Genomic DNA, 26,692 nt, shown 5'->3' with positions numbered 1-26,692 from the left:
ACTGTGAGAAAGCGCCAAAAGTAGCCGCCACCTGTGTGTCTTTTGAATCGTGTTTACATTTTGGTTTGGTCAATATTTTTTACTATTAAGTATAATTTATTTGGTATTGCCATCACATTGTTGTAGTTTGTTTGTAAGGCTAATAATGGTCAAAATACATTTAATATTGATAAAAATTTACAAAAATACAATATTATTTACCAATTTCAAAATGTTTTCGTCATTTTTCCGCCAGGGGCGCTGTGTAACCTTACTCTTTGTTCTTTGTGTATGCTCTGTTTTATCTGCACGGTTAAAATATTGCATTCAAATTCAGGTAGCCCTATAAATACCTGTTATTAAACAAAGCTTTTTGTGATTTCTGATAAATTAACACACGAATTGCTCAGGAAATCGAAGAAAAATCTTGAAAAATAGTGGATTGCCTCTTCGGTAAACCTCGTTCCCATCGGCTGTTTACGTCATGTATGACGACCGGCGTACGTCACGGCGTTCCTTCCTGGGGTGATTCGTCCAATCAAGTGGCGCTATACGGTCACGTGACAGCTTTACGCCAATGGCAAAATGAATAGATTTTAGACAGAAATTTCTGACAGGCGTAGAAAAAGTTCCATCAAAGAGCCGCCATGTTGAAATGCCTGTTTAAGGTCGCGTCGAAATTAACACGAAATTCACGTCGTTTTCTAGTTATGTGTTTTTAAAAGGGACGTTTTTGACCAGAAATAGCCTCCTAAACGTGTACGGTGCAATAATTTAAGTATAGATTGTGAAAAAGTGTTGATAGAATCGCGATTATTCAGTGTTTTACTTGGGAACTGTTTCTTTATTTCTGACGGAAGATGGTTGTAGCCCGTCGCGAAGTGTAGTCGACAGACCGGACTATTGGAAGTTCATAATGGCCGATGGTTGACTTTTGTTTGATGATTATGTGCCTTGAGCAATGCATCGACTATCGAACTTTCGATACATCGACTGTTTTTTGCCATTTATTCTGATTTTGCCCAGAAAAATAATGTTTTTACCTTTATATCGGCATAAATAAATCGGGCGCAGTTGTATTGGTCAGCGCAAATTTCTGAGCCCGAGCTTCGGCCGTGGCTTGTAAATAGGGAGACTTTGTTGTTCCAATATGGATGATCGTCTCGTCGAGGGGCCCCCGAATCCCAAAAGGCAAAAATTGGACCCCTTTTCGGGTCCGTCAGATTCGTCCGGTAAGTAGCTATCCATAATGTGTGTTTATTTTGCCTCAAGCATGTCCTGGCTGAACGCGGGAGATACGTTTCTGTAGCTGCCAAAATAAAAACATTACTTGTAGGTTTACACTACAGCTCTTTGGCTATTCACTCTTTTGTAGATACTTTCCAGCAAAACATCATACCAAATTTATGTAAACATGTATTAAGTAATTCATAAAATGTACTACTCCAACCTACAATAACATTTTCTCTTTGTTAAATTTCCTATGATTGAACTGGAATCTTTGCTTCAAGGCTTGGATGTTCACTTCCCATATTTGTTATGGGGTAAACTTTGTCTTATGAGCTAGATTCAGTATTAAAACATAGTACACAGATAAAGGGTTGCTTTTTAGGAGAAAAAGGTTTGAACACTACAAACATGTTGAATTGCAATGCCAAAAACAAAGCGATCAGGACTAAGTACTGTTTTGCACAGCCCTTTAGAGATCAAGATGACATAGCCTTTAAATTCCTGTTACTGTTAATATCCAACTGTAAAAACCACTAAACCACCAATGATGAGAGCAATTTTCTTTCACAACCCACCCGGAAGCTTGTCCTTTTTTTTACACTTTTCGGCTATCATCAATTCTGGTTGATTCTTGTTCAGAATACATATTTAAGTTATTTCTTTTAAAGTTTGCAATCTGTGGTAGCAAGCTGTACAGGGTAGTAAGGTTTTCTTTTCCATCTGCCTTGAGCAAAATTTTGGCTGGATTACATACACATTTTCTCTGTTAGAAAAAAATACCAAAATTCCACTAAAACAGCTGAGAACATATTTCTTACATTGGTTTATTATATGTAAAAAAGTGTACCTATTGGCAGAGGCAGTGGCATATTTAAGGTCTTCATATTATTGGAATATTATAATAAATTCAGAGTATGAATGAATTTTGTCTTTTTTTAAATAACAAAAACAAACTATAACTGCATACAACTTTCCTGACTTGTACTATACCTCAATAGCTTTCAACAACTATGGGTTGGGATCCACAGACTCTACTCAAGGTGGTGGTGTGTTCAGTCCTAGGAACCAGTGGAACATTGGCCAAAGTCAAAGTAAATACTATTGCCTTTGTTAATAATAATAATAATTGTTATGGTATACCAGTAATGATAACATAATAATGGACCATTGAATTGGTATTTGACAAGAATTTGCTGAATTTTGATTGCAGTTCCTCATATTTTATAAACATCCATTTGGGACATAAAAGTAACCATTCATTTTGTCTGTGATATTACATGATTTGTCTGAAGTTATGATGCTCCAAATGGATGGAAAGATTAATTTTCAGTAAAAAGCAATCAAAATTCCTTTAAGTACCAAGTAACCACACTAACCATGAATAACCCCTTATTTTATAAATGTAACAATATTTTAGATACTTGCTTCTCAGAACACTTAATTAAATATTGTTCTTAGTGCTCTTCTTGATGTGCTTTACATAATTTAATTTAGAACTGCATGAAAGTAGTTTCAGTAATGTAGATGTTTTTAAAAGTAATATAATGCTGTAAATTATCATTTTTGTTGATTATTCCCTGTATCTGCAGGATGTTTTCTGAAAGAAAATGTTATATCTATGATTTTTTTTTAAATGGTAAATACCAAGTACAAAAGTTAAGAATTTTAACATTATGAACTTGAACAGGTCTTTTCTAGAAATTGATTTTTGTAACATTTATTAAAAATCAACATTTTTTATCAAAATAGTTCTTTTCTAAAAAATATTGGACTTGCTCAAGATCAAGTTAATGCAAAAACAGAGAGATTACATTTGTTAAAATTTTAAACTAAATTATTATTTGTCTTTCTCTTTGTTTTTGCATGTTTTACTACAATTATTAACCAGGTGATGGGTAACTTTAAGGGTAAACATTGTACTTTATTAAGTATTTTGCCATTAACCATTGAAAATGATAAATCACCGATTTATAGATGTTCTTGCTAACATTTTGGAGCAAGATCTTCCTGATGAGCTTATTTCAAATTCCTCATGGATGGAACACATACCAGGTAATCTAAAACCTCCTGCCCAAGGACCGGGACCAGGTGCAATGCAGAATGGCATGGATGGTGCTGATCCTAATACTATCAGACAAATGCAGCTCAACCATATAGCACAAGTATGCTAATTCAATAATTATTAATAAGGTGTATGTTATTATTTGTGATTTCAGCAGGGTAACAAAGGCATGGTCAGTAATTCTTTGATGGCGGGTGGTCAGCTTGGCAATAAGAATTCGAACATGCAGTCTCCACCAAATGTATCAGTTGCAAAAGGTGGAGTTGATCAATTAAACATGGGGGGTTTACCATCCAGCATTGCAAGTATGCAGGCTGTCTCAAATAATGGCAGCAGTCCCCAAATAATGAGTTCCATACAAGGTTGGTTGGGTTTTTCTATATTGTTTCTCAAAAAAAATGATTTTAATTGTTGCAGGACTTAATAATGCAGGAGGGAATATGATAATGACTAATAGTAGTATGAATTCTATTGGAAGTATGGGTGGTGGAGGATTAGTTGTCAGTAGCGGGGCTGTCAATAAACCTCTACTCACCTCTACACAGAATATGATTGGTGCTCAATCTCATCACCCAGGTGGCCATAATGTTCCTCAAGTATGTAGTCAGTCAAGTAGATCTTCATTAGTGTGTCTTAATTCAGTATTTACGTCAGGGCTTGCAAAATGGTCCCATGTTGAATAGAATGACCCACCTTCAACAGCAGCAAAGACAGCCAGGCCCTCATGGTCTGCATATTGGCAATGCACGCTTACAGAACTCAAATCTTATTATTGGTGGAGCCATCAATCAAGGAATGCCAGGAAATTCTCCTTATTCTTATCCAAACTCAAACATAGGGCAAGGTGGTCCACCGGGTATGTAAAGGGCTAATTAGCATGCAGCTATTGTTGTAAATTTGAATTTGAACTCAATATATTTCTTAATCTGTTTGGTTACAGTAGGAGTGGTCACTCCACAACAAAAAATTCCAGGAGCTGGTCCTAGATTTGGGGCACCATCAGCAGGACCAGTTGGTAATGTAGGTCCACTAGGGGGTGATGGGAGTATGGTCCAAACACAACCACCTGCCCCATCACCAGCCCAACCCCAGTCAGGGGCACCTAGTGTATCTCAGCCTGGTCCTCAACAAGCTACCCAAAACCAGGGTGGTCAACCTGGAGCACCTCCTGCACCATCTACTGGTAAGTAGTTTTTTAGTTTGTTTATTAATGTGTGTTTATTGTAAAAAGTGACTAACTGTACATACAGTTCTATGTTATGGTAGTCAGAGGTTTTAGTAGAGTGAGATTTCCTATGGTTATATGTTTTCTATACCCCACTAGTTTTAAATGGTACAATAACTCAAGTTCTGTTTCACGGTGGTGTAAAATATAACCAAAAATATTGTTCTTTATTATCACAAATTCAGGTAGGTTTTATAGGCTTCAGAATTGTTTTTTTCACTATCAAGAACTACTTTCCATTAGGCTTGAAATGATGAGATTGATTATATTTGTCAAAATTATAAAAAAAAGCCCTTTGCTTTGTTGGTTTTCTGTATTCACTACATAATAAATCTTGTGAGAGGCAAAGAATAGTACAATAATTAATATGGCTTGGTTTATCAATGTTTCATTATTTTTTTTGTTCTGGAGTTTCATACAGTTAGTTTGCACGGTTTATTTATTATGGAGACTTGTAATCTGACTAAATAATTGTGTAATAAAATCTGTTATATTCGAAACCATGTGGTAGCATTTTTAAGTTCAAGCTAATCTTCTGAGTTATGATTGACACCTTAAGACCTTAATTTTCTAATTAATGTAATACAATGTGAGGATATATTAAATTAAGTGTTATGGTTTTATATTTCTCTTTGGAAATTAAGTGTTTCTTCAAAATTTCAGATCCAGAAAAACGGAAATTGATTCAACAGCAACTGGTGTTGTTGCTACACGCACACAAATGTCAAAGAAGAGAGTCTACTCAAGCAAATGGAGAAGCATGGACGTGCACACTGCCACATTGTAAAACAATGAAAAACGTACTTAATCACATGACTACCTGTAATGCCGGCCGCAGTTGTTCAGTGGCTCATTGTAGCTCTTCGCGGCAAATTATAAGTCACTGGAAAAACTGTATAAGACAAGATTGTCCGGTTTGTTTACCACTGAAACAAGCAGATAAAAATAGAAGTAATAACGCCGCGGCTACTGCAAATACGCCTCAGAACCCCTCTCAACCACCAGCCGTAAATGCATCAGATGCTCAGATGCGACGGACTTATGACACGTTGGGTTTGCCAGCTCCAACTCATCCTCAGGGAGGGCTATTGCCCAACGCGGTGCCTCCCCGGCCACCTATTAGACTGCCAATGAATCCTAATCAAGCCATGCAAAATCGAGGACCTGCTGGAATATTGCGTCCATGTCCACCAGGTCCTCAAGGAGTTGCGCCAAATGTTAGCATAGCACCAAACGTGAGCTTACCGATGGGAAGCGATCCTAGTTCAAACGTTTTGGGACAGGCACAAAACATCAATCAGCAAGCCAACGCATTCCAGCAAAGTTTAACCAATGCAGCAAACATGTTGGCCAGTGGAGCCGAAGCGGTCAATCAAGGACTTATCAGTCAATTACCAGGAGGTTTACAACCAGGACAGGTGACTGCATCACCTGTTACAGGGACCAAAGAATGGCACCAATCGGTGACTGCGGACTTGCGAAATCATTTAGTGCATAAGCTAGTTCAAGCAATTTTTCCAACACCCGATCCCCAAGCATTGCTTGATCGTAGAATGCATAATTTGGTTGCATACGCAAGAAAGGTGGAGGGTGACATGTATGAAATGGCAAATTCCAGATCCGAATACTATCATTTGCTCGCAGAAAAAATTTATAAAATTCAAAAGGAGTTGGAAGAAAAACGTCAAAAGCGGAAAGAACAACAGCTGCAAGCGCAGCAAGGAAATAGACCAAATATTCAGGGCGTTGTACGACCAACGGCAATGGTACCACCACAACAACCACTTCGTTCAGGTTCGCCAAATTCACTTCCAGCTAGTCTGGCGTTAGGTAACCTACCTGGAAACCAAATGGTTTTCTCAGTACAACAACCCAACTCTGTACAACCTGGTCAATCTATGCCTCAACAAGGCCAACAACAATCAAACGTGGTTGGTTTGCCAGGGCCTAGTCCGACCGCCTCAAATCCCGGTTTATCGCCGTTCGGTAATCCACTATCTCAGGGCAGCAATACGTCATCTTCCAATCAGTTTATTTCAAATGGACCAACTATTACGTTACCTCAAGTTTCACCTGCGGGCAACCAACCCAACCAGTTTGATTTACTAAAAAGTAATGCGCGAGTTCCGCCGTCACCGTCTAGTTTTACCCAACAACCTACGCCTCAACCAGTGTCACAAGCAAACACTAACGGACCTCAGCAAAACGGAACTTCGAGGCTACCAAACAGTGAAAACGTACCAACACCTCATGCCACACCAAATGCTTCAGGTCCGAAATCAGTTAATTCCTCTCGTGGCCCTTCCCCTTCACCGGCAACTCCAGTGCAAGCTTCCCCAGGAAACATGGGTAAAGGCATGAGTACAGCAGAAAGGGCAAGCCTCAATGCACCCAGACAGTCCTCACTATCATCACAAATGGCCGCTCTGATGGCCGCCTCCGAAAATAACGAAGACTCTCCGCCGGCATCAGAAGGTAACAAAGGAAAGTTGGATCAAATTAAGACCGAACCGATGGAAATTAAGTCGGAAATGGAGGATAATTCGCAGAACGACAGTCAAGGCGAGCAAAGTGGGGGAGGCAAACATATGAACAATGACATAAAGTCGGAAATCAAGTCGGAAATCAAAATGGAACCAATGGATGGAGAGATGACGATCAAAGAGGAGAACTCTGGTTTGGATGACCATGGTACCGATGGTTCTGCAGACATTAAACCTAGCCCTGACAGTTTGCAAGTCGCTACGTCGAGCGGTGAAGCTACGGGGAAAAGAACTAAAGGTCAGTACTTTGTTTTTAAATTATTTTTAGTTTGGCCTACTTTTCAAGGTTTTTGATTAGATTTCGATTACCTAAACTCACATTTTTTGATAACATTATCATCCTAGCAGTGTTGTGTGCATCAAATGAACAGCACAAGGCACAACAAAATTTTATTTGTTGTCTTAAAACAGTTTTCATAACATTGTTTGGATCAGACATTTTATTTTTGGCCTCCATGTCTCTTAAGATTTTTATAAATGTGTTGTAAACATATAGATCTAAGATTTGTCTTAAATATAACAGTTGACCTTGATAGAAAATAGTCCTAGACACAGTTTCTGGAAAAAAATTGAATAGCATATTTTTCTCATTTAGTTTTTAAACCTGACGAGCTCCGTCAAAAGTTAATGCCAACTTTGGAGAAATTATATCGTCAAGATCCAGAAAGTATACCATTCAGGCAGCCGGTTGATCCACAATCATTAGGAATCCCAGATTATTTCGATATCGTCAAGAAGCCAATGGATCTGTCCACAATCAAACGGAAATTGGACGTTGGAACTTATTTAGACCCGTGGGAGTATGTGGACGATGTCTGGCTGATGTTTGACAATGCCTGGCTGTATAATAGAAAGACTAGTAGAGTGTATAGATATTGTACAAAGGTAAGATATCTCAATCAAAACTACCAATTTATGCTAAACTTTGGTTACTTCTTGCAGTTGTCAGAAGTGTTTGAACAAGAGATCGACCCAGTGATGCAATCGATGGGTTATTGTTGCGGGCGGAAATATACTTTTAATCCTCAAGTATTGTGTTGCTATGGAAAACAGTTGTGCACAATTCCTAGAGATGCAAAATATTACAGTTACCAAAATAGGTAAGTGCTGTTTTGATTTTTTAATGGCAAGTGATAAAAATCTGACCAGAATATTGTTTTGTTATTATTTTTCTTGGTGGTTAAAAGGTCTTATTTATATTTTATTTAGTCTCATCACAATAGTACACCAAGTTTTTTCCAAATTACCAATTTATTGAGTTTTAAGTGGTAAATTTGTTAATTTTCTTTTCAGTCTTAAAGCTTATGGTCTGGGATCAGATAGGTACACCTTCTGCCAAAAATGTTTTAATGATATTCAAGGTGATACTGTCACATTGGGAGACGATCCAACGCAAGCGCAAACGTAAGTTTTTATCAATTTGATTTCATGTGCAGGTTTTTTTAATGTATTTTTGTTTATACAGAGCAATAAAGAAAGATCAGTTCAAAGAAATGAAAAACGATCATTTAGAAATGGAAGACTTTGTCCATTGTACAGATTGTGGACGTAAACTTCATCGTATTTGCGTGCTGCACCACGAAGTTATTTGGCCTCAAGGATTCACCTGCGACGAGTGTTTGAAAATGAAGAACCAAAAGCGACGCGACAACAAATTTAATGCCAAAAAACTGCCAGTGACGAACTTGGGCATTTACATCGAGAATCGCGTAAACTTTTTCCTGAAAAAGAAAGAGGCAGGAGCGGGTGATGTGCATATTCGCGTAGTTTCGAGCAGTGAAAAGACGGTCGAAGTGAAACCGGGAATGCGAAGCAAATTCGTTGAAACCGGCGAGTTATCGGCAGAATTTCCGTATCGGGCAAAAGCACTTTTTGCTTTTGAAGAAATCGACGGTGTGGACGTTTGTTTCTTTGGAATGCACGTGCAGGAATACGGGAGCGAGTGTCCCTCTCCCAACACGCGGCGTGTTTACATAGCGTATTTAGATTCGGTGCATTTTTTTAAGCCTAAACAGTTCAGGACTGCGGTGTATCACGAAATTCTGTTAGGCTATTTAGACTACGTTAAGCAATTAGGGTATACGATGGCGCACATTTGGGCTTGTCCGCCCAGCGAGGGTGATGACTACATCTTCCATTGCCATCCTCCTGATCAAAAGATTCCTAAACCTAAGAGACTGCAAGACTGGTATAAAAAAATGCTTGATAAAGGCATTATTGAGCGAATTATAGTTGATTATAAGGTAACCGTTTTTTTTAAGGATGTATTTGTAACACTTTACTAAATTGCAATTGACATTTCTAGGATATACTCAAACAGGCCATGGAAGATAACTTACGTTCAGCCGCTGATCTTCCTTACTTTGAGGGCGACTTTTGGCCTAACGTCCTTGAAGAGAGTATTAAAGAGTTGGACCAGGAAGAAGAAGAGAAAAGAAGACAGGCAGAAGCGGCGGAGGCAGCAGTAAGAAAAGTCTGTATTTTATACTTTGAATTTCACTTACAATTTAATGATGTTTTAGATATTCTCTTCCATGGAGGAGAGTGAAGTGGGACCCGACGGCAAAAAGAAGGGACAAAAAAAAGCAAAGAAGAGCACAAAGTCCAAAGCGAACCAAAGAAAGAGCAATAACAAAAAATCTAATACTCCACAGACTGGCAATGACTTGTCGGCCAAAATTTTCGCCACCATGGACAAACACAAAGATGTTTTCTTTGTTATTAGATTGCATTCCGTTCAATCAGCTGCTAGTTTAAAGGTAAGTTATTTTGTGTGTTGCTTAGAAAACTTAAGGCTTACGGTGTACGAGGTCAAACATTACATTTGTTTTCATCATATTTAACTAATAGGCAACAAAAAGTTAAAATATTAAAAAATGGACAGAATTATTTCTCAAGTCTGAAGGAAAATAAAATTGGAATTGCACAGGGAAGCATATTGGGACCTATTTTATTCATTGTATTTCTTAATGACCTGAGCAACATTCTGCTTTCAGAAAATGAGCATGTGACGTGTTATGCCGATGATACGAATTTATTGACAGGGGGAAGAAATGTAGAAAGCCTAGCACTATCGGGAGAAAACTTATTTTGCAGAGCACAAGATTGGTTTAAAAGTAACAGATTATTACTTAATAATAATAAAACAAAGGTTCTACTCTTTAGAACAAAACAATTTAAAATTGAAAAATCTGGAACACTAACTTTTGGACAATCAAATACAGAGGTCGTAGAACATACCAAATTTCTTGGAATTCATTTGGATGAATTCCTAAACTGGTCAAATCATATTTTATAGTTAAACAAAAAGCTTAGTTCAGTTTGCTATGGCATACGAGTTACTGCGAAATACATGAATGAAAGAACATTAAAAATCCTATATTACACAAACTTTGAATCTGTGCTCAAGTATGGGATAATATTTTGGGGTTCTAATAGCTTAATGGAAAAAAGTTTTACAAAAACGAGCACTTAGAATAGTCAAGAAAATGGGATACAGGGAGAGCTGCAGGGGGGTTTTCAAAGCTAATGGCATTCTGACGGTGTGGGGACTATATATTTATGAATGTATAGTTTTCTTTTTCAAAAACAAAAGTATGTTTGATCTGGAGGTACATCATAGTTATAACACTCGAAGCGTAAATGTAAATTATCCGATACACAGATTAACTATAACCGAAAAAAATCCATATTATGCCTGTTTGAAGCTTTATAATACATTACAAAATGATTTAAAATTAGAAAGAAATGAGAAACTTTTTAAGAGAAAGGTAAAACAGATGTTAATTAATTTAGAGCCATTATGTAAGAGACTATTAGGTGTACGCTCATCTTAAAATGACGCTGTTTCTTTTTGTGTTTCATGTATGTTTTTTGTAGTTACAGGAAATGTATTGTGACCATAATTAGAAATAAAGAAGACTAACTAACTTGTCCCAAAAAAGTTCAAATATTTGAAAAAAAAAATTTGTTGCAGCCTATACAAGATCCAGACCCTTTTATCAGTTGCGATTTAATGGACGGTCGCGACGCTTTCTTAACGTTAGCAAGAGAAAAACACTACGAATTTTCGTCACTGAGACGAGCAAAGTACAGCACCATGTCCATGTTGTATGAGCTGCACAACCAAGGCCAGGACAAATTCGTCTACACGTGCAATGAGTGCAAAGCCCACGTGGAAACGCGCTATCACTGTACTGTGTGCGACGACTTTGATCTGTGCATTCAGTGCTATGGCAAGGTGGGTCATCAGCATAAAATGGAGAAGCTCGGATTGCTGGATGACGCCAGTTCACCTAGTGATAACAATAAGACTAATCCTCAGGAAGCCCGGAAATTATCTATTCAGGTTGGATCACTTTAATAACATTGTAATTTAGATTTTTAATGTTACCAAATATTGCAGAGATGTATACAATCTTTGGTGCACGCCTGTCAATGTCGCGATGCCAACTGTCGACTAGCAAGTTGCAAGAAGATGAGTCGTGTAGTCAATCACACGAGATCGTGCAAACGAAAAACGAACGGCGGTTGTCCTATTTGCAAGCAGCTCATAGCTTTGTGTTGTTATCATGCTAAGAACTGTCCAGAAAATAAGGTAATTTTGCTTTTTCTATTTGCGTTTTCAAAGTAAATAAATGAGTAATTGTTTCTAGTGTCCTGTGCCATTCTGTCCAAATATCAAGTACAAACTGAAGCAACAACAACTTCAGCAGCGACTGCAACAAGCACAATTACTGCGTCGTAGAATGGCGGTAATGTCGCGGACAGCACCATCTGGGAATGTTATGCAAGGTGGTAACACCAGTGGCGTTTCTGGGGTTGGACAACAAGTTGTACCGGGCGCTGTTAGTCCTGTTGGTGGTATGAATTCAGGTAAGTGATTTGATTTAGATTTTTTTTTAAATTTAGAATTGGATGTTATATATTATGTGTGCTTAATACCAGGTGGTTAACCACACAATAAGGAGTTCATTCACACTGATTGTTTGTCTGTCTCTAGTTTTATAGTTGAAAAAACTACGTATCAACATAAATCACACCTTGATAATTGACATTTGACAACACTTTCCTAAAATTACTGATTTTTCAGTTAGAGATAGTTTTCTGGAGCTATTTACAGTAACTCGTTAATTTCCACTTAAAACCAATATTTTGCAAAATAGTTGCAAAGCAGAAACGACATTTAAGCCGTTTAAAAATGCTTTCCAATTTGGTCCAATATTTGTTTTGTAAAATTATCATTCTTACATAATAATTTGGTTTTATTAGCATACATTTTTTTACATGATTTGATCTCTCATTGTGTTATGTAGTTATTTTGGTTTTTCTACATTTTCTGAGGAATATGTATAAAATTGGACAGGTCTGCTTAAATTCCGTTTTTTTTTTTAATTCAGCATAGGATAGGACTACTCACTTTAACCATGTAATCTCTCTATCATACAGATTATTGTTGTAATCAATAATCCCTTCTTGACTTTGTTTCTTTTCGTATTCAAAATACGCAGAACATTTACTGTGACATTTATCTACGTTTAAGTGACGTAAATGTTATTGATTAGACAAAATGAGGAAATCAACGATTAGCCTTTTTTGTGAAAATCTTCCATTTGGAAAGGAAGGTGCTAAAATTACGTCATTTAGGAAAGGTAAAATAAAATTCCAACTATCACATTTTTGCAAATAATTTATCGGTCAAATACTGCAAAACTCAGTGAGTACCAACTTTACATTAAAAAAATTTGAAACTTCTTACACTTCAATTGTTAACACATCATTAACTAGACTACATAAGAGACTTTCATTCTGATAAGCAATTTCTACTCGTTTCTATTTTACACTGGGAGCAAATGTCAATCATATTATGTGTTGTTATAGAAACAAATTACTCTTATAAAAAATTGTTATCATTCCAATTCTGACATACAGTTGTTGCTGACTATCGTAAGAACAACTATCATATTTAAACATTAAACTAACAAAAGTTAGTTACTACTACTACTTTTAAAATGTGTCATATTTTTTTTGGTACATTGTCAATTGATAACTGATTGATTAGCACACAAATCTTTGTCAATATAGCCATTGACAAAGATTTTATCTAGTTTTTGATAAGGTGAAAACTATAGTTTTATTGTTCTGACACTGCTTCATAGGATATCACAATCTGTATTGTGTTATTAATCTGAGCAGTAAATATTAAACTGCGCACCACACAAAGGACAGTAAGTTTTTGGGTAATATTTAAAACCTGGCCACTTCAAAACAAATTACTGTTTGCCTTAGCATTGGGCTTGATTTATTGGCTTTCTGCAGACGTGAGAAACTTAAATTTTAAGGCACTGTAACTTCACTATACAGGGTGGAAAAGAAGCGCGTGAAAAAAGTTAAATTTTTCAGTAGTCTCCAATTGATCAATAATTTTTTGTTGGTTTTGTTTTAACATAAGGAATTGTTGTTGTTTAGGTCAAATATCGGGACGTTTTTGGTCGTTTTCCAATTAGTGTCCCGTGTCTCAAGCAATATTAAATTTTTTTTCTAACACAGTAACTTGTTCAGGGTAATATTAATTTATGTCATGATTTTGAGAAAATATCTATTTATCCAGAAAATGGATATGGCAGTGTTGAAACTTGTATGGAGCCATATTAGCATTATGTTCAACATTAGCTGTTTCAAGATCTGAGTACTTTTTAGGACAAGTCCCATGTTAGATAAGTCCAGAGACAGTGAGTTAAACTTGAAAATAATTGTTTGCACCAATTGTTATCTCACTTTAATTGTCTCTAGAGAATTTGTATGATTCTATGGGCCAAGAAGGTTGACTTAAAATTATGTAACACATAATACAGGAATTACTTAGACTTAGAGTGAAAGATCAAAGCCACTGTCTGAATTCGAGATTGAGCATTGCTATGTCGCATTTTTTGGATCAAATTCTGTCGTTTTGTTTCAAATGAGGTTTTAAAAATGTCACTGTCCCGGTTGCAGTGGCGCCCAGTTTAGTTCAGACATACTTGTCTTAACTTACTACCATCGACCGTAAGTTTAAAATATAAAGGGCATTTTTCCAACACAACATTAAAAGTCAAAGTACGGTTTTATTGCAAGATTTAACTTTTGTTCCAGGATTACCTAATGCTCCTATGAACATGCAATCTTCTCATCAACCGGGTATTGGCATGAAACCGGGTACCCAAACACCGCCGGCCAATGTTCTTCAAGTAGTGAAGCAAGTTCAGGAAGAAGCCGCCAGACAACAAGCGCCGCACGTGGGCTATGGCAAAGGGTGTCCTGGACCAGTGATGAGCAGTTTGACCATGCCTCCTCCTCCCTCAATTCGTGGCATGCCAAGTCATATTGGTGCCAATCAAGGTAAGAATTTTATTCAGTCACTCATGCTGTATTTGTGTTTTTTTTTGCCAACCAGTGTCAATTACACAAGACGCTATTTTAGTTATTAAAAAAAGGCGTTTTAACCCGAAATATTATGATTTGTACTTATAACAAATGAAACACAATGATTGTTGTAAAAATCTCTTGCCAAATTTGAGTCATATATAACTAAAATTAAACTAGCATTTCTTTGAAAACATTTAGTTAACTGTTCATACTGGTACAATTACTAAAATAACATGTTTACTAAAAAGATATTGAATTATTTTAGGTGGAAATCTATTGCCAATGGATCAGTGGCAACAACGGTATCCTGGTGCCGTTGGTCCTGGTATAAGACAAGCAGGAGGCCAAGGCATGAATCCTGGTGCAGGTGCCATGGGAGGGACTCCAAATGTCCAAGCCGCTGCCCAAGCTGCTGCTGCTCAGGTAAACAAACTTTACATAAATAAATATCCAGCTGAAAACGCCGAGATTTTCAAACATAATAATAAAACAAGAATTTCTGTGCAATAATTTTATTTATTAATGTATTTTTAGGTACGACCTGGACAACCAAATGTCCAAGGAGCACCGATGGGCAATCCAGCCTCTGCTGCAAACGTTCTGCAGAAGCAGGCCCTGCAGCAGCTCATGCAAACGCTTAGATCACCTCAGAGCCCCGAACAACAGCAACAAATCCTGTCTATATTGAAAGCGAACCCGCAGTTGATGGCAGCTTTTATTAAGCAACGCCAGGTTAGTTTTGATTTTTACAATAATTGCAACAAGGAGGTAATAATTATTTTTGAATGTAGCAAGTCCAGCAAGTGCAAGCTCAACAGATGCAGGCTGGGGGCAGTAATCCACCACAGCAGTTGCAACACATACTGGCGCAACCCAACGCACCACCGCAACAACAACAGCAACAGCAGCAACAACACGCATCACGAATGGCTATGGCACAAGCTGGAATGTTAAATCAGGGCCAACCGGGGCTTGGTCAAGTACCTGTAGGCGGTCCTGGTCAACCACTAACCCAACAACAACAGTGGTAAGTTTGTGACTGCTATTTGTTAAAAATAGTCCTTAGTTCAACATTTGTTTTTAATTTAGGTACAAGCATCAGCAGCTGCTAGCAATGCAGCGACAGCAACAGCAGGCAGCTGCGCAACAACAGGCAGCTGCGCAACAACAACAGCAGCAGCAACAACAACAGGCTAACTTTCAACAGCCAGGATATCAACAACGACTGCCCGGAATACGCCAGCCTCACATGGGTTATAACAATGCCTTTAACGATCAGCAGTATCCGCAAATGCAGGGGCTGAAACCTACGCCACCCCCGGTGCCTTCACCTCAAGGCATGATGGGACCTCCCCAAGGTAAGTTTAATAAGTTATTGCAACATTACTAATGACAAGAACCATTTTATCAAAGCTACCTTGAAAGGGTCCAAATTTATTATGCAGCCTGAAGCATAATTAATAAGATTTAATTTTCTGGGCCTATCACAATTTTTATGTTCCTGCAAACTGGTGCTTTATGATAAAGGAACATAAGTTTATTGACTTAACCTAATTTTTAGCCATTTTAAGCCAGATTCTAGAGTTTTATGATGAGAGATGATCTAAGGTAATTTTCTTCACCCAGAATTTACGGAAAACAGTAATTTATCCAGTATTGTCCTTTATAAATGTTCTCAAAATTTTAAATATTTCTTCTTTGTTAAAGTAATTTACCGAGAATACGCGGCCTTTTATCAGTTGCTTTGTGCTGTTTACCACAATCAAAAACATGAAATCTGAAGCATTGTCTTCAAATTTAGTTTGAAATTTAAAACAGCATATTATTTTGTGGAATACATCTTTATTAATGAAAGATTAACAAACTATTAAAGGCCGATACTTTTCCCTCTAGATAAATTTATTCTTAGGATAATTTATAAAAAATGACGGAACTGACGCAACATATCTTATTTCACGGTTTTTATAGAAATTATTTTTAGAATAAAATTATCCTGAAGTGAAAGAACTTGTATTGTGACAGGCTTATAGTCACCTGTCAAATCTTATTAAACGGTGCCGTAAAACTGTAAAATGTCTCTTTTGATGAATCACGCCTCAATATGTTATTTGTATAAGTTTGTGGAGTTAAATTTGGCAGTTGGGACGTTAAATGACAGTTTAAGACGTTAAATTTGACAGGAAACTTTATAGTGTGGCTTGTAGTCAGGTGACACTTGTTATAACTGTTAAATCTCATTCAGCAGTGAAATAAACCTATCAAATGCAAATGCAACAGTGGTACCTTGTATTTACACCTCAATAAAGCTGCATATTTGACAATTGTGAGGCTAAGTGACACTTTGATATGCTTTTTACGTCACCTCACAGCTATCAACTGTTAAAACTCTATCAGCACTAACATATACAACTGAAATAGGCAGATTAGTTGTATTTAGGCGTATTTTGCCGAAAGTATTAACCTGAGTTTTATGCTGTAGTAACATAGGCCATCTTGTTTTAACAGAATGAGTTAAAATGAGATTGTAAACACTCTAGTAAACTCTGACGCCAAAATACGTCTTTTATTTGATAAATCATATTAAAATTTGTTATTTATAGCTCCATAGGGGCAAATTTAACAGTTGTGACAGTAACATACACTTTGATATGTTTTTTGCGTCACTATTCTATGGAGCAAAATTGGAAAGTGTTCCTTAACGTCATAACTGACAAATTTAGCTTCTAACTTACAGAGCAATTCCTCAAAGGAACAGATGTATTAGGCATTTTTTACTTTCTGGTGAGTGAGTTCAACAATTATGACAGCTGTCACTTGGCGCAAGCAAAGTATTAAGTTAAGTTCACAAAACAATTTTTTGCGTCTCGCGTCTGACGTCATTTATTTTCTATTTTGCTTCTACAAAATTCAAAATTGACATCACAAAGATCTCCTTTTTTGCACGTTCACATTTTTGTATCTGAAAACGCAGCTTTATCATTTGTCATCTGTCACTTCCCTCGTCACATAAATCATAAATTATTTATTTAACTAACCAATAATAATAAATACTACATTTTCAAAAAACTTTGACGACGTCAGACGCGAGACTCAAGAAGATCCGAGCTTTAAAGTGTTCCTTAATGTCAGAACTGTCAAATTTGGCTCCTTGGAGCTGTAAAGACTTTTTATAATGTGGTTCCTCCAAGAAACGCATCTACTTTTGACATTTTATACTTTACAAATGTGTAGTCCAAAGCCTGAATTGTTGCTTTTGATTCTCCTAAAATATATTAATAAATTTTTGAGAATTTTCCATCTCTTCATACAAACAAAATGTTGTGAACCTATTTGTCGACATTTTCTAGGAACATCTACTTGATAGCTAAGGATTGGTTTCTTTTTCAGGCCAAGGAATTTCTTCCGTTCAGCAACAGTTAATGCAGAGCGTTAGGAGTCCGCCACCTATACGAAGTCCTCAACCGAGTCCTTCGTCACGACCTTCTCCCTCGCCACGAAATCAGGCTGTGTCTAGTCCGAGAGGACCTCAACCTTCTCCTCATGATCTCGCTTCGTCCGAACTACTTTTAGGTATGTACCCAAACAGCTTCCCACAAACAGCTCCAAGTATTCCGCCGTTTGGTTATTATTAAATACGCGAAAAGCATGTTTGTTTACCGCACCTCGCAGAACCCTTTTAATCTTGCTTGCTTGATATTGTTGCTCGTTTTGCAAGTTTGCAAACAATTTTATTGTATTCAGGCCAAAATCACTCATCATTACATCCGCACGCAAGTCCGGCGGGAGCTCCCAATCAGGATAACGACCTGCCGGCGATGACTCCCCAGGACCAGTTAAGTAAATTTGTGGAACAGCTTTAGTGGTGCCGAACATTGTTAATTTCGTCTTGTCGAAAGAGATCGATGGATGAGTGATTGTCAATGACGACAGCCCAAAAACGTAGATTGTGATATTTGAATAGGGGTTTAGGGAAATGCGTTCGACGTCCGGACTCGTCAAATTCCTGAAACGATTTGACGCATGTTCGAGGTAGATCAATGCAAGAACAACATTCCAGTTTTTCGGTCAAGTTGGGTTAAGATTCGATAGTTATTATTGAGTATACCTAATACGGAAATCATATTTTTTTGGTTGTTGGCAACAGGAAGACGTTATATTGATAACTTCCCCCTTTCTAAAAATAACAGTTATTAAGTTTGTCCTTTACTCATTAGCAACTTTTATTTTATACTTATTTACCGGTCTTTTGGACAATTGAATTTTTAGTTTCTAACAGCTTAACACTACTTTTGAAACGTAAATTCTTTATTTATCACATTTCAAAAATTTTCTTTTTATTACATTGTTTCATTGGACTTTGATTTTTGCGATAAAGTAAGAAGTTGTGCCTAAAATACAGATGATGGGAAATTAAAAAACTTCCGTCATACTGAATTACCCATGCATGGAACATCACAAATTAAAACATATTTTTTTAATACATTTTACATTCAGAAGAATTTTAGCGTATTTGCCTGGGAACATTTAGAATACAACTTCGTAATTAACTTGAGAGTATAACAGATTAATTAGCTCAAAATGAATTGGAAACAATTTTCATTATAGTTTATTTTTATTTTTTCAAATTTACATTATTACAAAAGGAGCAATACTTTTTTTAGTAATTAAATTGTACCGCAGCTGACCGACCAGAATACCTGTGATCAAACTCTCAGTAACAAGCAAAAAACTGACTAACTTGTGAAAGAAGAGTGAAATTATGATTCTGAAGTAATTTTCACTTATTAATTTTAATTGTTTAAGGTGTTAAAAAATTCTCAAGTAACTTTAAAATATTTTAAATTCTCTTTAGTCAATGCCATGAAATATTTCCTGAAACTCTTTCTCTTCACTTCAGACATTAATTGTGGGACACTAACTGACAACTGAAATTCTTTATTACAATTTTAAATTTATTATACATTTGTTTCTGTCATTTTTATATTAAAGCCCAAATTTTTTGCTTTCTAGTTATCAATATAACATTGTCTTTATATTATTTTTTTTTTGAAACCTGACTTGTTTGGAGAAATTGGTTAATGTTGTTTTTGCATTTATTTATCCAGACAGAGAGAACAAAGCTATGAGAAAACTGTCTTGTTCATAGGTTGAACTAAGTGATAATGCCCTGAGCAGCTTATTTGTTGTAAATAGAAAATTATAAATGACTTAAAATTGTAAATAGATAAAAAATAATTTTGTAAATATGTTTAATAGGAGACTTGTACAAATATTTGTGAATATTATTAATTTAGCGTAATATTGATTAAGCAAGTGATGGAGGAAAATACCTTAAAGTATTTTGGGCTTTGCGAGGCTGTGTTTTACTATGGATTGTTACCCCCGCCTATTCGAGGCATAGCTGCGCAACTGTTTGCTCGTTTTTTACTATTGTGCTGTTTTTCTAGCCAACGCCCAACTTGTATAGAAGAAATTATAGATTTATAAGTGCCGGTCTACGTGCCGGTTGCTAATGTGATGGTGGCTTACGTTTCGCGCGCGTGCGTCGAAACGGCCCCTGTTTGTTTTTATATAATATATTTATAATTTATATATCGTCTGTTTTTCATGTGTTACATTCCACAACGCTTGTGGAGTGTGTGTATGTATGTATGTTCGAGTGTGCTGGCTCCCGACAATCTTATCCACGCCAGTGCAATAAAGATTAATAAAAAGAAATAAACAAAAAATGGAAAACTTATTCGACACTCCCTCCTAATTTATTACTTGGACATATGAATTAGAATAAATTAGCGTTAAGTATTATATAAAAAAGATAAAAATTGTCAAAAAAAAATCACAAGCGTTTTATTTAGATATACTCTGTTTAGTGACTTCTGACTGTTACGTCACGTCCCTTATCGCATTTTATTAAATAAAGATCGAGTACATGTCACGATATTTTGACGTTTTTATCAGTTTCGTAAAAAAAACAGTGTTATATCTTATATAGACCAGTTTTGTGTCCAAAATGCCCTTAAAAGAAACAAGACGTAAAAACTTGCTTTTTACAAATGTCTTAACTGTTTTAAACTGCCAGAGGCCTCTAAAACCATTTTGAATGAGCTAGAGACCTTTAAATGCTACTGAGAACCTTCTTGTGTGTATCAGAGGGTTCATAGACCTCTAAATGCTATTAAAAAGTGCCAGAGGCCTCTAGGACCAATTTGAATAAACTAAAGGTGTGTTTTAAATTGCCAGAGGCCTCTAAAACCATTTTGAAGGTTCCATAGAACTCAAAATGCTATTAAAAGCCTTTTAAAAAGTGGCAGGGGCCTCTAGACCATTTTGAATGAACCAGAGACCTCTAAATGCCACTGATGAGGACCTTCTAAAAACTGCTAGAGCTTTCTACAAGTGTCTTAAACGTTTTCATAACTGTTTTAAATTGCCAGAGGCCTCTTAAAACCATTTTGAAAGTTCCATAGACCTCTACATGCTATTGAAAACCTTTTAAAAAGTGTCAGAGGCTTCTAAGACCATTTTGAATGAGCTAGAGACCTTTAAATGCTACTGAGAAGCTTCTTGTGCGTATCAGAGGGTTCTACAAGTGTCTTAACTATCTTCCCATAAATATTTTAAATTGTCAGAGGTCTTTAAAACTGACAAGAAAACTGGAATCATTAAAAATCACGATAGTGTTTAAAAATCAAATAATTTAATTTAGCAGCAAATTTACTGAGACATAAGTTGAAGTAAAATACATTGTTTATAAACGGTAACACAGAAATGATGTGATCATCTTTGGTAGAAACAACTTTGTACAAAAATAAGAATCTTAAAAATATTTAACATCAAAAAAACATTTAATCAGAACGCCTATTTCTTAAATAATCAGCAGCCTCTTCCTCACTCATATTATGCACGTCAGCAAAAATTTTGAGGCAAAGTTCAGGAATTAACACCTTAAAAAAGTATTCATCCTTTTTGTTTTCTGGATCAAAACACTCACTCATTAAGTTAGCCATTTTATGAACCTGTTCAAATGAAAATGCTATCATACTAAAGCTAATTGTTAAGTAATTAAGGTTTTGTAAGTGTTTTTGCTTAAAATCGCTGTGTCTTTTACAGTAATGTTCCCCAGACATGATACTCATGAGCAGACAAATGTTTTTTTCAAAATATTTCTTGATCTCCTCCAATGTTAACTGTTTGCAATCCAGTATTGGTGGTGCAGGTTGGATTGACTTCTTTTTCACTGTAAAAGGGAGCCAATTGTCCTCTTCACAATCATCTTCAGCTACAAGTTCCCTAGCTTTGGCAACTTTGATTTTGTATTCTTCCAGCTCCTTAGCATCATGTAAGAGTTGTTGCCATACAGGTTTATCATTCTTTCGTTTCTTCACTGCAGTTTTTCCCTTTTTTGAAGGTTTTTTAGTTTGTTCCTTGAAACAAGGTAAGTCTTCAGTATCATCAGTCTTAACTGTACTTTCTTTACGTTTCCACGTTGTTACATGACACTTTGTTTTAGGTTTTGCCTGAATATGGTTTGCAGTCTCATCCTTTTTTGTTATTTGTTTGGTTTCAATATTTTCAGCAAGGGAACTTTTTGCAGGAGCTGCAGTATTCTTCGGTCTTAGAACTGAACTCCAACGAGAGTCTAACATTGTAAATCCAGCAATGTTAGTCCAAAATCTGCAACAAAACTTTAGCATTAGTTAAGGGAGAAAGTTGTTATACTATTGCCTGATTATTCAAGTTAAAAACTTTGATTTGTTATTTAATAAGTATGGAACGGTGCTTACCAATACAAGAACCTTTTTAAACACAGATTTATCAATTAACAATAGTTGATTATTATAGATTTTTAATAAACTTTGTGTAACAGTGAAATTTGATTCAAAAAAATATTACAACAAAAGGAAAACATGAATGACAAGATTGGCAAGTTAAGTTTAATTTTGACATTGTAGACACTTCAAGAAAAAGATAGCGCCACAGGATGGCGCTGCACAGAAAAAAATAATTGATTTGTAAAGAGAAAGTAGAAGGGCCATTGAAAATTATTCATTCCCTTTCCAGGCCGATAGGAACTGTTGATAAATGCTTTATACATTTGAAAACTATTTCGTAACTTAAATTGTTTAAAAACAGCAGACGTCTGTCCAGATATTCTTCATAATTCTAAGTTGCATATTTGTGTTGTTCCTGAGTTTTGTGAGTGATATGCGAGTGTCAGATTATGAACCAAGAGCAACGTCTAGCATGTTTAAGTTTCCTAATCCCGACTTATTTAAAGCTTATGAAAACCTTGTTGGAAATGATCTAGTTTTTAAACTCTCTGGATGAAAATATTTATCAAGTGCCTATTGTTGAATTACTTTTTTGTTGATAAATAACATTACCTGGGTACTATACAGTATAAAATAGCATGTTGTCATGTTATCTGTAGTATTATTGTATTTGCATTGGTAAAAGCAGGTTCACCATTATAGTCCAACTTACTAATTATTTACTATAGTACACACCTTTTTATCCAAACCTGATATTAACAAATAGAAAAACAATAAAATATTTTACAACTATTGTAGAGTTTCTGTGGTTTAATATGAAAGCACACCAAAATAACCGCTCAAAAAGCATCTTAGTATTACATTGATTGCAAGTTGAAATAAGCACCCAACTAATAAAAAAATCTAAACTTTATTGAAAATATACACATATTATAATATGAGAGAAGTATAGGATAAATGAAAATTTGAAAAAGCCTTAACAGTAGCCCTAACAATAAAAGCAGAAAAGTTTACATTCTTTAGTGATACAAAACAAAACTAATTTACAAATAATTCTACACAAGAGAACAAAAGCAGAATACACTTTTAAGATACAAATAAGAAACGAAATATCAATAATCCTGAGATTGAGTTTTACCAGTTTTCGATGCATTGGCGTTGGAGCCAGTCTTCTTTGGTAGTAAAACAGCTTGTATGTTGGGCAGCACTCCACCTTGACTGATTGTCACTCCAGACAACAGCTTGTTAAGTTCTTCATCGTTCCGAACAGCCAACTGAATGTGCCTGTAAAACAAATATACTTAAAATATGTTGCCACAATGAAAGAAAATCAAAACATACCTAGGAATGACTCTAGTTTTTTTGTTGTCTCTGGCGGCATTGCCGGCTAATTCCAGCACTTCGGCAGCTAAATACTCCAACACGGCTGCTAAATACACTGGAGCCCCACCTCCTACTCGTTCGCAATAATTGCCTACAATAAAAAGTTAATTTGGGAATGTAATGCAAATTTGGCGCCAAAAGCCCAATTCTAACCTCAATCTACATATTTCATGTTTTATCTAGTAAAAATATTGGGATTATATACAATACTGTTACTGTTACCTTTTTTTAGTAGCCGGTGAATTCTCCCTACAGGAAATTGGAGCCCTGCACGACTCAAACGGGACTTTGCCTTTGCCTTCGCTTTACCTTTACCACGTCCACTCATACTGATTCTGCTAGTAATCAATAACGGTATTAATATCTTCAGTCAGGAATAATTCTTGTGTTAATACAACTTGCCTTTCGATCGATTTAAGGAATAATGTTACCACCGGTGGAATAATCACCACCGATTCTTTAGGATACGGGAAGCCAAATGAAAATGGTGTTAAAAATGGCGCAAATTTGTTCAACGGTTCTATACGGTAACCCAACATCAAAATGTCATATATGTGACATGCCCCAATTGACGGATGCCGAAATAAAAGCAGGGTTGCCAGATTAAGTGATTTTCTCCAAAAAATTTTTTTCTCTGTTGATAATTGTTCGGAACGACTTCTCCTGGGGGACAAATACTTACCAAGAGACTAACTAAGGAAACCAACCCTTTTGGGATAACTTGAGTTTATGAAGAAGGCACTATCCTTTTACTACAATCTGCGAGAGAGTATACTACTAAAGTTTTGTATTTCAGTTTAGCTTATAAAACAGAGTTCTAGTAGATTTTTTATAAAAACTCTGTGATTTGGACTACATTTTGAGTTTGTACGAACCTCCTACATGTCACACGGGGACCCAGCTAGGAGCTGTCAAATTGTAACATCTTTTTCAAAAGTGTGTTTACTTGCACTGCTCTATTTAACGGCCAATATCTCGGTTATTTGTGATTTTTTATTTAAAATTGTATTCACCTAAAAGAAAGACAAAACTACATACTACATTTTGACGTTTGAACCAACCTTCTAGCTGGCATACGGACCAAGTTAGAAGCCCTCGAATTGTGACACCTTCACTCTTTCTTCTAGTACCAGTTACACTTCGTTTCATGTCGAATATAGACAGATTTAGATAAAGTGGAATTTGAATTTTGAATACGTTTATTACTCTAATATTCCTTCCTTAGGTAAATAAAAAAAAAACACCAAAAAGACTTAACACAAAACAGTATAATATAAATTCCTAGTATAAAATGGCACACTATAGTTTCATTATAACAGTCTTCAATAATATAACAAAACAAAACAAAAAAATTAAATATACAATTTAGTAATAAAACAGTGAAATAATATAATAATAATAATAATAATAATAATGTTTATTTATTTAGCCAAATGCTACATACAAAAAACGATTAAAAAGTAAACAGTGTAAACATATAATACAAAATATTCAATAGAATTAAAATACAATTTACAATACAATACATTTTAAAAAAAATTTAACCTATAAATCCATGAGGCGACTACCTTACACGTTGGACAGCACATAATTCCTCAACATTGTACTAAAATTTTTAAAATTATCACAGTTTTTCAAATCATTTGGTAGCTTATTGTACTCAGATAGTCCTCTACATAAGATGGAGTTTGACATTTTGTTTGAGCGATACCTATCAACTAAGATAAAATCGTTACAATTTCTTGTTTGATAATTATGAACGTCCTTAAAATATGTTACTCTATCACAGATATAGGCAGGTAGTAATTTATTTCTTAATTTATAGAGAAAAACATAGGCATCATAGATAAGTCCTTGTTCAACCGACATGACATTGGCAACACTCAACATCAACTTTACAGGAGTGTATCTGTTACATTTTAAAATTGTTCTTAATGCTCTATTTTGAATTACTTGAAATTCATTTATTTTGTAGTTTGGCAAATTGTATAACAATGCAGAACAAAATTTAAGATACGGTGCCGCCAGACAGTTATACATAAGATACTTGGTATACATAGAAAGATTTCTGCCAACTCTATAAATAAATCCAACTCTTTGGGAAAATTTTCTCATGATATAGTCAGCATGCGGACGAAAAGTTAGTTCAGAATCCAACATAACTCCAAGATATTTAATTCTACTTTCATGTATTAACCTGTCGTTGTTGATTTTAATGTTTATGTTTTCTATATGAAGACTATGCAACATATATTTTTTCCCAAATATGCAAAATTTAGATTTCGAGGTATTAATGCTTAATTTATTTACACATAACCATTCAAAAATGCGGTCCAAATCACTGTTAATTGTCCTAGCCATTTCACTTACATCATTTCCAACTACATATAACATTGTATCGTCCGCAAACAACTCAATATTACTACCATTAATTACGCTAACAATGTCATTAATGTACAGTAATACCGGTAATAAATGTGATAAGTGGGGTGGGGTAAGCAGAAAAGTGATTATTAGGCACTTAACAAGTGCGGAAAGTCTAATTTTCTGCACTAGTCAAGTTACTTTTGTGCTACTAAAATTACAGAAATCTAAAGTTCACAAATTGCATTTTTTTAGTAGAATTACGGAAATCTCGGCATTCAAAACCGCTAATCTAGGACTATGCCTCAACGAGGTAGAAACCCAGGGTGAAAGGCACTAAATATGCAAACATCAGAAGCAATAAGCGGCGTTATTAGTCTGAAGCCGCAAATCTTCCCGTGCCATTGTAAAATATGAAACAAATACGTCACTTTCAAATGAAACTGCTAACCTGACTTGAAATTTATTATCTCCCGAATCCGGGCAATACGTAAGCCTTTGCTAGGAATTATCTAAGGCTTTAATTTTCGTTAAAAGCCGGATTTTCATCTCAACTGATTTAGCTGCAAATAGAATTCTAAATGACCGTCATTCCGCGTTATGATGGAAGCAATTTGAAAAATTTCCCGGATTTACTCGACGACAGCTGTAATTGCTTGTTGGGAATTATTATTGTCGTTCTGTTGGTGATAAGGCCACCGAGATTAGTACGATCATTTTTTTTTTTAAT

The 26,692-nt window shown here is 35.7% G+C and overlaps 3 protein-coding genes across 11 annotated transcripts; 1 reads left to right on the top strand and 2 right to left on the bottom strand.

Moving 5' to 3' along the window:
- Positions 1-519: 519 nt before the first annotated feature.
- nej (CREB binding protein nejire) lies at positions 520-20,381 on the top strand. Of its 9 annotated transcripts, none has more exons than XM_081989852.1 (24): positions 520-1,211; positions 2,208-2,300; positions 3,184-3,371; positions 3,429-3,633; positions 3,689-3,867; positions 3,914-4,127; positions 4,212-4,454; positions 5,160-7,277; positions 7,635-7,924; positions 7,982-8,139; positions 8,333-8,443; positions 8,505-9,282; positions 9,345-9,512; positions 9,562-9,798; positions 11,016-11,387; positions 11,445-11,636; positions 11,695-11,914; positions 14,171-14,416; positions 14,709-14,866; positions 14,978-15,175; positions 15,235-15,470; positions 15,533-15,801; positions 17,831-18,013; positions 18,185-20,381. In XM_081989852.1, the coding sequence occupies exons 1-24, from the start codon at positions 1,130-1,132 to the stop codon at positions 18,301-18,303; spliced, it is 7,257 nt and encodes a 2,418-aa protein (XP_081845978.1). In that variant the 5' UTR covers positions 520-1,129; the 3' UTR covers positions 18,304-20,381. The 9 variants fall into 9 exon arrangements, with proteins under 9 accessions (XP_081845978.1, XP_081845980.1, XP_081845976.1 ...); XM_081989854.1 differs by having other exon boundaries at positions 3,426-3,633; positions 3,926-4,127; XM_081989850.1 differs by having other exon boundaries at positions 3,426-3,633; positions 4,215-4,454.
- Positions 20,382-21,118: 737 nt separating this feature from the next.
- Positions 21,119-22,384, bottom strand: LOC145735794 (uncharacterized). Its single transcript, XM_081989868.1, has 2 exons — positions 22,228-22,384; positions 21,119-22,117 (listed from the first exon to the last, which is right to left on the bottom strand). The coding sequence occupies exon 2, from the start codon at positions 22,087-22,089 to the stop codon at positions 21,289-21,291; it is 801 nt and encodes a 266-aa protein (XP_081845994.1). The 5' UTR covers positions 22,090-22,117; positions 22,228-22,384; the 3' UTR covers positions 21,119-21,288.
- Positions 22,385-23,106: 722 nt separating this feature from the next.
- LOC145735797 (histone H2A-like) lies at positions 23,107-24,149 on the bottom strand. The gene is made up of 4 exons (XM_081989870.1): positions 24,001-24,149; positions 23,821-23,933; positions 23,557-23,689; positions 23,107-23,499 (listed from the first exon to the last, which is right to left on the bottom strand). The coding sequence occupies exons 1-4, from the start codon at positions 24,135-24,137 to the stop codon at positions 23,328-23,330; spliced, it is 555 nt and encodes a 184-aa protein (XP_081845996.1). The 5' UTR covers positions 24,138-24,149; the 3' UTR covers positions 23,107-23,327.
- Positions 24,150-26,692: the final 2,543 nt, after the last annotated feature.

This window comes from Ips typographus, linkage group LG11, assembly GCF_016097725.1.
Source record: "Ips typographus isolate SLU linkage group LG11, UJ_Ityp_2.0, whole genome shotgun sequence".
NCBI lineage: Eukaryota > Metazoa > Arthropoda > Insecta > Coleoptera > Curculionidae > Ips > Ips typographus.
The sequence above is the reverse complement of the archived record's forward strand: the minus strand, read 5'-3'. Positions and strand labels throughout refer to the sequence as shown.